At 37.2% G+C, this 12,838-nt stretch overlaps 1 protein-coding gene across 1 annotated transcript in view; it reads right to left on the minus strand.

The window, feature by feature from the left end:
* Window positions 1-5,992: 5,992 nt before the first annotated feature.
* Window positions 5,993-12,838, minus strand: part of LOC591961 (ceramide glucosyltransferase-B) — a 36,434-nt gene continuing 29,588 nt past the window's right edge. Inside the window, exons 8-9 of the mRNA XM_030995585.1 lie at window positions 11,508-11,697; window positions 5,993-10,332 (exon numbers count right to left, since the gene is read on the minus strand). Of these exons, the coding sequence (XP_030851445.1) occupies window positions 10,171-10,332; window positions 11,508-11,697 (352 nt within the window). The 3' untranslated portion in view covers window positions 5,993-10,170. The remainder of the gene's footprint in view (window positions 10,333-11,507; window positions 11,698-12,838) is intronic.

A 12,838-nucleotide genomic window follows, 5' to 3' on the forward strand; every position in this document is an offset into this window, starting at 1 on the left:
GTAAGGCCTGTATTCAAATGATTCTTGAACACAAAAAGTGCATTATGAATTTTCTATTGTGTATATTTTCGGCTCTATTGAATACCCCGGCTCGATCTGCTCGTTTACGGTTCTCACATCATTCGAGCAGGGGCGGCGGAGCGACTTCCAAAGTGTGTGGGGGGGGGGGGGGGGGGGGAGAGGCATCAACAAAAAAGGGCACCTGCAAAGGGAAATCTCAAGACGAAAATATACAATTTTATAGACTTTGGTATATACCTCTACATTGTGATTACATTATCAGGGATGATTTCAATATTTGTTTATACATCTTATAAAATATTTGCAGCCGGAGGTGTGTTGCGAGTGAGCGAAGCGAGGGATGATTAATTTTAACATTTATGAAGTCGCAGTGCGATAAATTACATCTTATAAAGAGGGGGGGGGGGGTCGTGGTGGGGGTGTAAGCACATTCTCTACCAGAAGACTGAAAAGACCTTTGATAAGTAACATAATTATCTCATCAATAAAATGTGAGCGAGGTTTGGAGTAAATTGCTCTTAGTCGCTTTAAATTAGGGGCACGTTTAATGATGAGAGGGAAATGGAACACTTATCGAAAGGGATAAGATACTTATTAGAAAAGAAAAGGAACACGTTTCAAAGTACAAACGGTTATTATCAGAGGTGAAAATGGGGCACTTCTTACACCTGAAAAGAGGCACTCACCACAGATGAAAAAGTTGCTTATGAGACTCGGAAATGGGCATTTGTCGACGGAACAGGGGCGCCCATCAGATTTCGATAGGGGCATTTATTAGAGGTGAAAAGGGGTATTTATGAAAAGGGGATAGGTCCCTTATTAGAAAGGAAAAGGGGCACGTATCATTGTTAAAAGGGAAATCATCAGAGGTGAAAAGGGTCACTTATCGCACCTGAAAAGGGGCACTGACCGGATATAAAAAGGAAAAAGTGGCACTTCTAATAAAGAGAAATGTGCAATTATTAATGAAAGAAACGGGGCACCGATCAGATTTTAATAGGAGCATTTATCGGAGGTTTAAGGAAGCTTTTATGAGGAGGGGAAGTGGCTCTTATCTAAAAGAAAAATAGGCACATGTTAAAAGGAAAGGGCACGTGTCAAAATAAAAGGGGCAGTCATCAGGAGGGGAAGGGGCACTTATCAAAGTAAAATGAGCATCTCTCAGATTTAAAAAGGGGCAATTTTCGGAGGTAAAAGGAGCACTTATCTGAAGTGAAAAGGAGTAACTTCTCGTACCTGACTGGGGCACTTATGAGAATGAAATATGGACACTTATTGCAAAGGAAAGTGGAAACTTGTCGAAAGAAAAGGGGCACGTGTCAAAATAAAAGGGGCACTTATCGGAGGTAAAGCAGGTGTAAGCATTAACAACTGAATACATAAATAAAATAAAATAACGATAACATTCTATTTTTGAAGGCGCCCCTTTGATTTAAAACCTGCCGGGGGAGGCCTACAACAAGGAGCAAATAGTTGTTGTTTGTGTTTAAGATACATAACAAATTTGACGGGGGAAATGGCCCTGTGCCCCTTTCCCAAAATGAATCAGCCACATATTTTGAAAAAGTTCTCTCTCCCTCTTTTATTCTCGCTCTCTCCTTTTCCCTACCCATCCTCTCCGTATATTTCTGTCTCTTCTTTCTCCATCCTCATTATTCCCACTCCTCGTCTTTTCCCACTCTCCCCCTCTCTACTTCTCATACACTCCCAACCTAACCCCCTTTTCCTCTCTCTCTCTCTCTCTCTACTTTTCTTTCTCCTCTCACCCCCACTCTCTCCATATCCCTTTCTTGTTCATCCCTTCATTTTATTTATCATACCTCCCCACGCCCCCCCCCCTCTCTCTCTCTCTCTCTTTATCACAGTGGACACTACAAACAAAGCCTGCAAGAAATGTGTTTTACGAAAAAAAATCATGATAGCATAATATATTTCCATGTTAGCCTTCCAATCCATCACTGTCAACAATATGCAGTATGAGAGCTAATTTCACATAAATTGAATAAACTTATCACTTATAACCTTCACAATGTTTGAAACAAGTGGCATTAAACAACCCTTTTCCAAATACTGCAGGCATCAGTGTTAATTTATAGAACTTTTTACACCTCTTCATAAATTTGGGCATAAAATTTTGTAATAATACTGCAGAGTTACACAAGTATTAACCCTTCGCCGAAGACTTATAAATCACAATGATGATTAGTTTGAGGTCGGTTTACCTGTAGAGTCGATCAATTGGTAAATATGTTTGTTTCTTCTTATTTACATAATATGTACAAAATAAACAGTATATTTCCCTCGCAATCAAACAAAATTGAGGTAATTTACAGTGTTGGCCCAAGTCAAGAAATCAAAATATAGATTTCCTGTATTTCATATCGTTGTGATACATAATGACACAACCCTAGAAAGACAACCCCACAGGACCTTGCTTTCAAAAGACAGAATTTTTTGAGGAATCCAAAGTTTGATTTTGATTTTGATTTTTTAGATTTTTCCCCTTATGTATCAAACAGTTGATACATTTCTGAGGCTACACCAAAATATAATGTCACCCAAATAAAAGGGTTTTGGAGCTTCGCATGCAAATTTATAGACAACAAGGGGAGAGATTTTAGAATGAATTCTCGTTGTATCGGTGAGGTCGGATCGACTCTTTAGAGAACCCATGTTGAGCACAGCAGGCTAGTAACCACACAACTCACAAATAACTGCCAAGCAAAACACTGTACTGTTTCAAGTAAAACCCTGTTCAAGAATGAAATGGTTAAAATTACCAGCCCCCCCCCCCCCCAGGGGCGTATCCCGAATGATCACATGAAATTATTCAATGAATCATCTTGAACCATCAACACATTAATACTTATTAATAAATATACTGCTGCATAATTACGATCAACACCTGTAGTGGGGTTTCAATGAATGATTACAGAATCACAATGTGGATAGCTCAGTCGGTAGAGCAGTGGTCTGCGCTAGTGCCCTTTGGTAAGGCATTAATCATTAATACCAGGTCCCTCGGAGAGGACCTAAAGCCGTCGGCCGTCTGGTTGCTTACTTACAAGCATTTATGCTTTCTTAGCAGTCAGGTAAAATAACCACCACCAACCAATTCTAACTTTTTTTAATTAAAAAAAAAAAAATTGGTTAGGGAAGCAGGGGTAATAACATGCCCCTTTCCCAAGAGAAATATGAAAATATACCCAAACTTCCTTATCATGCATAAATACTCAAATACTAGCAGGAATGAAACTGATGTTCCACTAAGGTAGGAGGATCAAATCAGCTGGTTTTTGTGACATAAAATTAAAATTAAATCAAAACCTGTACGGAGCTTATTTACATTTTGTTTAACTTAGAAGGAGAAATTGGATTTACATAGAAAATTGGCATTGATATGCATCGAGGTTGAAAGAGCAATGGCGAGATGCAGTCTACTAGGACCCTACCCCTATACTAATCTGCTACTACATGTGCCTGACCTAGCGCTTGATTTAAAAATAAATACCAGTAATCAAAAAGTCTTTGGCTAGGCAAGCCCCAAGATATGTGTGCAGCTAGCTAGATACTATCAGAAAACGTACTGTCTGTTAAGAGCCAGAGGCCGTATTCAATTCAGTACGCAGATCAAATTAATATTTTTACTAAGAATCGTCATTGGCTTAGTAATATGTCTCAACTCCTATTCAGATCATACCTCAGCATTCTACTTCAGCAAAAGACTTACTGATAAGCATTGTGACATCACATGGTTAATCTAAACTATGCAAAATTAATGCGTCGCATTATTAATTGTGCGCGGCTTAAGGTAACTGCTTATGATAACCATACGACTGCCGATATGGACCTCCAAAATAATTGGCTTCAGTCTGCAAGGGAACGTCTTAAAGGTAAAATGATTAGCCAAAAGCTCCAACTGAATATCATATTTGGCCAAGTATTTTATCTAAGCCAAGAAAACTTACCTAATTCTGACATAGGTATTGAATTGAATACCGGCCCTGAAGGGCATTATCTCTGGGTAAAAATATCAGCGTCAACGCCGTTCCGGCTTTTTGCGGATGATATAGAGAATTTGTGCATACATCCGCAGCATCAGACCAACCAACATTGTCATCATGTGCATGACTTTTATTTTATAAGCAGCATTGCATCACATGCAGTGAAGGAAAATTGGAAATGAGATCAAAATGCAGCAAACAGTCGAAGTAGATTTTTACAAGGTATAATTATTTTTACTTTACAAGTACAAACAGTGCTTCCGGGAACTCGGGGGGTCGAGGCATACCACGTGAGCAGGTTTCTCATACCTTATAGTGTGCTGCGCAGAGTGGATTCAATAAAACAATCTATGAACCCATTTTGTAGTCCTGATTTGTAGGAGTTTCTAAGCAAAATCCTTTAGTTTAGCCCTATAGTGGCTACAGTAGAAATGCCTTCATTCACTTACATAATATTTGGAAGAGGTCGATTAAAGTACCTCTACCATTAATATAGCAATCAAACAAATCAATAATAAAATTTGAATATTGTACAAAATCATTCAAAAAGTGTATACAAATGTTACATAAATCACTGTTACAGCTTGTATCTCTAATCATTCATCAAAATATTCAAAGATTTACTACATACCTTCCAATCAAATCTAAACTAAGTTACCGCATACAAAGACTCGTTTACCATTTATATAAATTGCCACAGAGCTTTTTTTCAACTTCAAGTTATAATTTAATAAATACATTTCAGAAATTCATGGTCAAAGGGGTTAAAATGACATATTCAGAGAGCCTTCATGATACCATATCAAATATCTCACTTGAATTCACCAAGCATTTACTTTCATTTGGTATTTCTCAGGATTGAAAAAAATAATAGTCATAACCAATGAGTTACATGTACATACAATTACAAAATACCAATGATACATGATCCGTTTGTTAATCTCGCCACAAATCCAATTAGCAGAGAATCATTTAGAGTCTACCACAAAACACCGCAAATTCATACCTCATGCTAATACATATCACTAGTTGTACACAAACAAGAACCATCAGGAAATTAACCACATATACCACCAAATAAACTATTACTTTCCTCACTCTTTACATGTGGGACTACACAAATTTGAGAGGGATTACTTTTCCTCCCCCCCCCCAAAAAAAAATACAACTGTCAATTCGCAGAGGGTCTAATCATCAAAAGGTAAATTTATCCTTTGGTTTGTGACTTTCTCTCGGGAGAAGGAGCTTTTATAGTTATATCATAAGATCCAACATTTAAATTGATGTCTCTTAATCCATTGCATATTTACAAAACAAAAAACAGGGGAAATGGATAAGAATTCGTATGAATACATTTAATAATGAAAACAAGCTTTTCCTTTGAACTGAGGAATGGAGAAAATTAAGTTTCAAAATGACTGAGATCTTGTTACTCAATGCAAAGAAAGGTCATCATTAAAAACTTTTTGGTGTCCTTTTACTTCAAAATTATCTGATAAAATTTGGACTTATAAGACCTTTTAAACAGTATGCAACTTGAGTTTCCAGATGGGGTACATGGCAAGTTGTAACCCCCCCCCCCCCACCCTCTGAACCCAGTGGCTGGATGCATATTACATAGCAAAACAGGGAACAAGGGATCCTGGGGGCATGCCAGAATTAAAAATTGGTTTTGCAACGATAAACAAAATAATTCAGCACTTCATTATAGAAAGTACACGGTAATCCACTCAAATATGAACAATCCCAAGGGTATAAGAATGTAAGGAAAGTATTCTAGCTCTACAAAAAAGCTTCATTTACCAAAGTAATCTACAAGCTTCCTCTTCAAATTTTCTCAATTTTTTTGCCATTTGGCACAATTTCCATCATAGGCCCTTGATCATGTACCCTAGCAGAACCTCCGTTTTTACAAATCACATCTAAGTATCACATAGCACAATGAAAGACAACATACTACTCACAACTAAGATAAATAAAAATGTATAACAACGTAGTACTACTGGGTTGAAATAAGCAAAAATTGATTACACATTTGTCAATTTGGTATCATGTCATTAAACATATGAGGTTAAATAATTCAGATTTACATTGGTCTCTGTGATTGCGCATAAGATGATTAATATCCATATTTTGAGAGTCATATATCAGCGAATTGTTGCCGACTTCGTATCAAATATGGTTAAACCAGTCCATGTAGCATGCTTGGTTATTGAATAATTGAATAACTAAATAGATAATTGAATACAATTATATATGATATGATGAAGAGCATACATGAGTTGAGTATAGGGGGATATGTGCAGGTAGGTTGGAGTTTAATAACCTTCTGTTGATATCTTCAACTTTAACCTTAACCGTATCTTATGCAGTGTCTCCCGTCTGTTCAAAGCCAGAAGGATGTTAACTCTGTGTTAAAGTAGATAAGATGAGTTAGCACCCTTCTGGCTCCAAACCGACAACATCTAAAGGGGCATATCCAAGGTTTTTGTTATCAAAAGTATCATTTCACTTGACCTTAGCCTTAGGTCCTGGGGGGCGTTTCACAAAACTTGTCACAAGTGACATATGACAGTTATTATTATAAGCTACTGAAATCCTTGCTTCTGATTGATTATCAACAGATTTGTCACTGATTTTTGTCATTTGTCATTTGAAAAAGGCTTTGTGAAATGGGTCCCTGATCCAAGCTCTTGTATGGTTTCTAAATCAACACTGTACACAACACGATCATCACACACGTAAACCTCTTGGATGTGGTCTGCAACGTATAGAACAAAATAATGTGGAATTGCCCATAGACATGGACCCCATTTCACAACACCTGTCATCAGTGACAAATGACAACTTTTGTTATTAGCTAGTGAAATCCTTGCTTCCGATTGGTTATCAGAAGATTTGTCACTGATTTGTATCATTTGTCATTGAAAAAAGGTTTTGTGAAACATCCCCTATTCTTAATTAACACGTTCTCATATAACCCCTCAATAACCACAGACCCATCCATCTAACTCATCTCTCACCTTAGCTGATGCAATTGCAATCAATTACACTCCTGGATTAAATGATCAATTTCTCTTGCTTATTATGATTAAAATTTCTTTCAACTTCCTAGTTTCACATTTTAAACACTACACCTTTGAATGTTATATTGTAATGCATTTGAAACATCATCTATAAAGTGTATTATGTATAAGATTCTCTAATTTTAAAAATGGATAAACTATGTTGCCCAACAGATCAGGGAACCTTATTTGGTAAATAAAGTATAGATACATATACATGTATGTACAATAAGGCCATGTAATGACTTTAAATAGGAATTTGGCAAGAAACTGCTCAATTTAATAGGAGATGATAAGACACACAGAGAAAAAAGGATGAAGATAACGCATGACTACAGGGCAGTGACAAATGCATTAGAAGATGGATTGTACATTTGTTACATTGTCAACTTGCATGCTATAGCATAGCAAGTGTGCAAATATAAGTTGGGTGAATACGTCTTAGACACCACACTGACATAACATGAACAAGAAGTTACATTGATTAAAGATGAACTTTCTTGTGCGGTAATCATCGCGGTTTCTCTGTCTACATGTCAATATGAAGTCCTCCTGCTTTAAACACTATCGACACAACCGAGTCAACAAACTTACAAATTTAGGATAATTATTTTTACCATATCTAGCGATCTTCGCTTGTTCAGGACTCTCTGAAAGCATGTGCCAATAAGCTTGATAGTCATTTTAAGAAGAACAACTGCCTCCTATATCATATCTTTTTCCAAAATTAGCTGACTGGACAACTCTGCCAACTCATTGTCATCAACGAAGATCCAATTCCCTACTGTGAACATCAACATCAGCACTAGAATCTACCCTGTAGTAAAGACAAGTATTATTACTGATCAATAAGACTACTAGTTTCCAACAATAAACCCGACATTAGACAAAACAAACAAAATGTTACTCCAAAGCTTCACTGACGACATAGAGTAAAAAGTCATTAAGATTTAAAACAAAGTCTAGACCAAAAATGAGTCTACATTCATGAGCTAGAAGTACATTTAATCTTTTTCTACCTCCATAAACTATTATTCACAGATAAATTTCTATAATAGATTTATATAGATTTACAGAAAAACTCCAACAAGTTACCACAACGTCCCTGAAGACACTTTATATTTGATTGATACTTGATTCACCTTTACTGTATAGTACAGTACTGACCTTGTACTTAGCCTTGAACTTAGGCTTGAAGATAACGTAACGCACAGTGAAAACCATGAGGTCACATATTACAAAGTCCTGAATCCAGAAGAAGGAGCTGTACGATATATTACGAGAAACAGCTGAAAGCTTTGGACCAAACTTCAATGCCACAAGTTTGTGTAGTCCCATAGATGCATTCCTGTGTGCAGTGCACAGGGCTTTCAGGAGGAGTGAGTAAGTTTCTGGTCATTTTGACCAATCCAAAACCTCACAATCTACACATATCTCTATGTGCTATATAATGTACCTTTCCCAATTGCTTCTTTCACATAGGAATTGCTTGACCAGGGCCCTGTATTACAAAGTGTTGATATCAATCAAAACTTCTTTGCAATTGATATCAATCTCAACTATGTACATAAGAGATAGGAGACTGCAAACTTGCGATTGATCGTAGGAATGCAATTGATTTGGATCAATTGCAACTCTTTGTAAGACGGGGCCCTGAACTCAACTTTCATCTTTTAATCACTGAGACCCCAAGGTCTTTCCTCCCTGTACTGCTGATTGGGATGTGCAGGTGTACCGCTACACCACGGAGTGTTTCACAAAACTTGTCATCAGTGACAAATGACAGTTTTGGTTATAAGCTACTGAAATCCTTGCTTCTGATTGGTTATCAGCAGATTTGTCACTGAGTTTTGTCATTTGTCCTTGAAAAAAAGGCTTTGTGAAACAGGTCCCAGGTTTCCCCTATTCTAGTGAGTGAGTTCTTCACTTCTTCATGTATTTAGGGTGGTGACACTTCTCCCGCACGTTGCCTCCATTTAAAGTCCTATCCGAGGGACAGAGCCTGTTCCCACTGCAACCTAGCCTGTGTCTATGAACAAATGTTGGGGCAGCTTCACACACCCCAAAGGTTTTCAATCCTCTACCTTTGCTCGATGTGAACCAATGATCTTTGGTTTGACGGGTAGATGGTTTAGCAACTGAGCAAACCCGCCTCCGAAGACCTTTGCGAGAGCTGAAAGGGTACAATGTCTTGTCATGCAAGAAAGCCGTGGGAATCATCTTTGTAATTTTGTTGCTGCTGAAGTGAAAATATTCCTTTTATTAAGAGACATGTGAGTACTGATAAAGCTGACAAATAACTGAGAGCTTCAAATTTATTTTTTCTTCTTCCTTAAGGAAGATTATCATTGAAGTAATTTGATATGAAAATGGTTGGATGATCTTAATTGTCTTTCCAAGTTAGAATCATGAACAGAAATTTTTGGTAGTTTTTCAGTCTCATCAGCGCCTTTGATTAGGCAACTAGATATTGGCGCTTTATAAATTCCTGGATTGGATTGGATCTTGATACCAACAGACAAATGGATCACTTTTGTAGCTGAAGCCTTTCAAAGCTGAGCTTACCTTTATCCTTTGTCATTAAGTTGGCATTGAATGCTATGAAGTAACACCATTCTAGCCTCAAACTGATGATATAGAAATGAGCAAATCATTCTTAACATTATATTACTAAAATCAGATGGGCACGATGGGAATGATACTTCAAAAATCTCAAACTTGAGTTAATGCCTTTCTGTATGTCACTGTAAGACAAAATATATTGTGATATATACACTGATTGGAAGAAAAAAAATGAAATTGATTTAACGTCCTTCTGTTTCTCATTGTATGACAATACTGATGTCTCATGCCAAACACAGAATTGGCGTATTTGTAGAGTTTAACACAACCATTTTTAAACTATTACAGCCCTCATTGCACAATGTTTCTTTGGAAACGGTACCGGGTGAAGAAGTTTTGGAACCTCTGCGGACAACGCTTTCAGTCGATGAGCACCTTCTTTTCTCTGTTCATTCAAAGTCTTACAACGGATCGTAGGTTCGGTGTCAGCATTTCTACAACGATTCGTAGGTTCGGTGTCAGCATTCTTCCAAGTACCCGCCCCACCGGAGACGATACGTCCCCGTCCGCCATGTGACCGTCTGGCTTAGAGCGCCCTCTAGGAAGTAGAAGATAAACATGATCTCCCGGTAGAACCAGGCCAATGCATAGTCCACTTTGGTGAAGTTCAGGGGACCTCGCTGCGTAGGTGATAAAGAGGAAAGAAAGAAATAGAAGCATGAGAATATAAAATCCACTGAAAGGTAATGTAAAGTTTTGGGAAATTTTGAAAATTGGATGGATAGTAATTCTTTTTAATTTTGACATATTTGGATGCCCCTGTGGATGTATTATAAGCACTAACAAATTAAGCCCCTAAAACATTTCTGCTTTTGAGAAATTGAATGATCAAAAACTTACCGGTGCTCCCGGTAAATTTCAAATATTTCAAATAGCGTCTTGGGCCATTCCATGGTAGCTGCGACCATGAAAATCTCCAAATATGCAATTCTGATAATAATTTTCAAACAGGATTAACAAATTGGTTGATTGTAGTCAAGAAACATTGTTTTTAAAGCTTAAGTAATATCAGTCTTGAGAGGGAGCTATACAACATAAAGAGTTTATTATTCACAATTTCATCACTTTGGACTCAATTTCAACCACGACAACAATATTGAATATTGTAAAATCGCATATGTTTCCAATATGTTCATTTGAACCAAATTCATGACCCCATACATAATGTAGAAAGAATGAGAAGAATTTTTATCTTCAGCAGAAATATTTTTATCCCTCTTAAGACAGGACTTTTGAAGTACTAAATCGATCACACGTTCTTCAAATTTTCAACATTTTCGTTTTATTGCTACTCTGTTAGAATAAAATGTAACGTTTTTAAAACCGATATGAATATGGGCAATCACTTGGTCGACAAAAAAGGCCAGTTAAGATCGAAACACAATGATTTTTAACTTTTTAACTTTGTTGCCAATTAAAGTTTATTTCTCCTTCATAGCATCATTCATGGGATCAACAAAAATGAAAGCAATTTTTTGCCCTCTCTACTCATGCATCCCATATATTATTAGGGCTATGAATCAAGACTATTGAGCTAAACCATAAGATGTGGAATGACAGTCTTGAAAGGATTAAAGCCCCACTGCACTAGTTTGGCCAGGAGGGATTAGACCATCCTGCATGGCCACTGGCAGGTGGTTATCTCATCAAATCAGCTCTCGATGAGAAAAAGAGAAAAAGGGGATCATGGGGGACCAATGGTCACCGAATAGGCATTGTTTGCTATATAGAGGGCGCCGTTAGCTATAAGTAGAGCAGTGGGGCTTTAAAGGGTGAGGGCAAGAGATGCACTTACCTGGAGAACTTTGAGTTGAAAGTAGTCCAGGATGAACCAGAGAAGGGTGTGGCAGATGAAGATGATGCAAGGATCCCAGCTGAACAGGTGGTAGACCGCCCATGAGACAGCCACGCCCAACACCAGGCACTCCATTATGGGTTCCCCTATGAGCGTGACAGGTACTGTGCTTATTCTAACCATGGTCCACCTAGGTACAATAAACAAAATGTAAGCAGGTTTAAATAAGCCATCTATTCAGGAAAAGGAGGTTTAGTTCTTTCTTCCTTTAATAGGCCTATTCATCCCTCACCAGTGTATAGGCCATGGACGAGAGATCTCCATGGTCGTCTGTCCTGTGCTTTCATTTCGAGCTAAATCCAGGTCTAACCCACTCCAGCAAAGCATAGAGAGTCAATGCTAATGCGTATTGACCTCTAGCACTGCACTACATGTTAATAGGCAGCATTTGCTCACATGAATAGTCAATACACACATAATACACAAATGCACACAATCATGCCAATGCGGCTGTAAGCAAAGTTTAACAGTAGATTTACAATTTTCATTTTTAAATTATTCTTTCTAAAACATCGGTAAGTTGAAAAAATTGTATTTTACTGCTATTTAGGTGTCATCAATAGTCACTAAAGTACCAATTTTTTGTGAAATCAGTTTTTGTACAGTGGTGTTTGAAATGTTGAGTATCAATAGCACAGCTTTTAATACACAGCCAGGATTACAATGCAGCTATGTATGGGTCTAATCCATCTTTTTATCTCAGCCTGGAGATCTCGTCGCCAGGTTTTTAGTGGCCGGCCTCTCTGTCTTTCCCTGGGGATTCCATATTAGGGCCTGTCTAGTGATAATTGAAGTCGTTTCTGTTTTCTATAGAGGTTGACATATGACTGAGTTTTTTCTTATTCCAATTGGCATTAATCTTTTTTTTTTCTGTTTTATTGCTTCACCATTTCAATGAAAAATAGAAGTAAATGAAATTAAACTTTTTGAACATGAATAGAAATCATACCAAAGTTTACAAACAAACAATGACACAGTTTATAAGAAAAGGAAACTTTACAGGTTTTACCTTTGTGTTCCAATATTGATGGTTTGTTTTAGTACCCACTGGCATCTTACCCGAAAAAGGTCATTCTTACCTAGTTAAATATCCAAGCAATACATTCACATCTTTTATTGAATGAATGAATAATTAAATAAAAATTCAATTAATTAAATAATACATAAATTACATTTACAAATTCAGAATACAGGTTTAGAAGGTAGAGGTCATATACTTTTAGTAATTTGTTTTTAAGAAATACATGTAAAGGATCTGTATGTGAGCCGAA

Source organism: Strongylocentrotus purpuratus, unplaced genomic scaffold (genome assembly GCF_000002235.5).
Source record: "Strongylocentrotus purpuratus isolate Spur 01 unplaced genomic scaffold, Spur_5.0 spur5_scaffold_3, whole genome shotgun sequence".
Taxonomy (NCBI): Eukaryota; Metazoa; Echinodermata; class Echinoidea; order Camarodonta; family Strongylocentrotidae; genus Strongylocentrotus; species Strongylocentrotus purpuratus.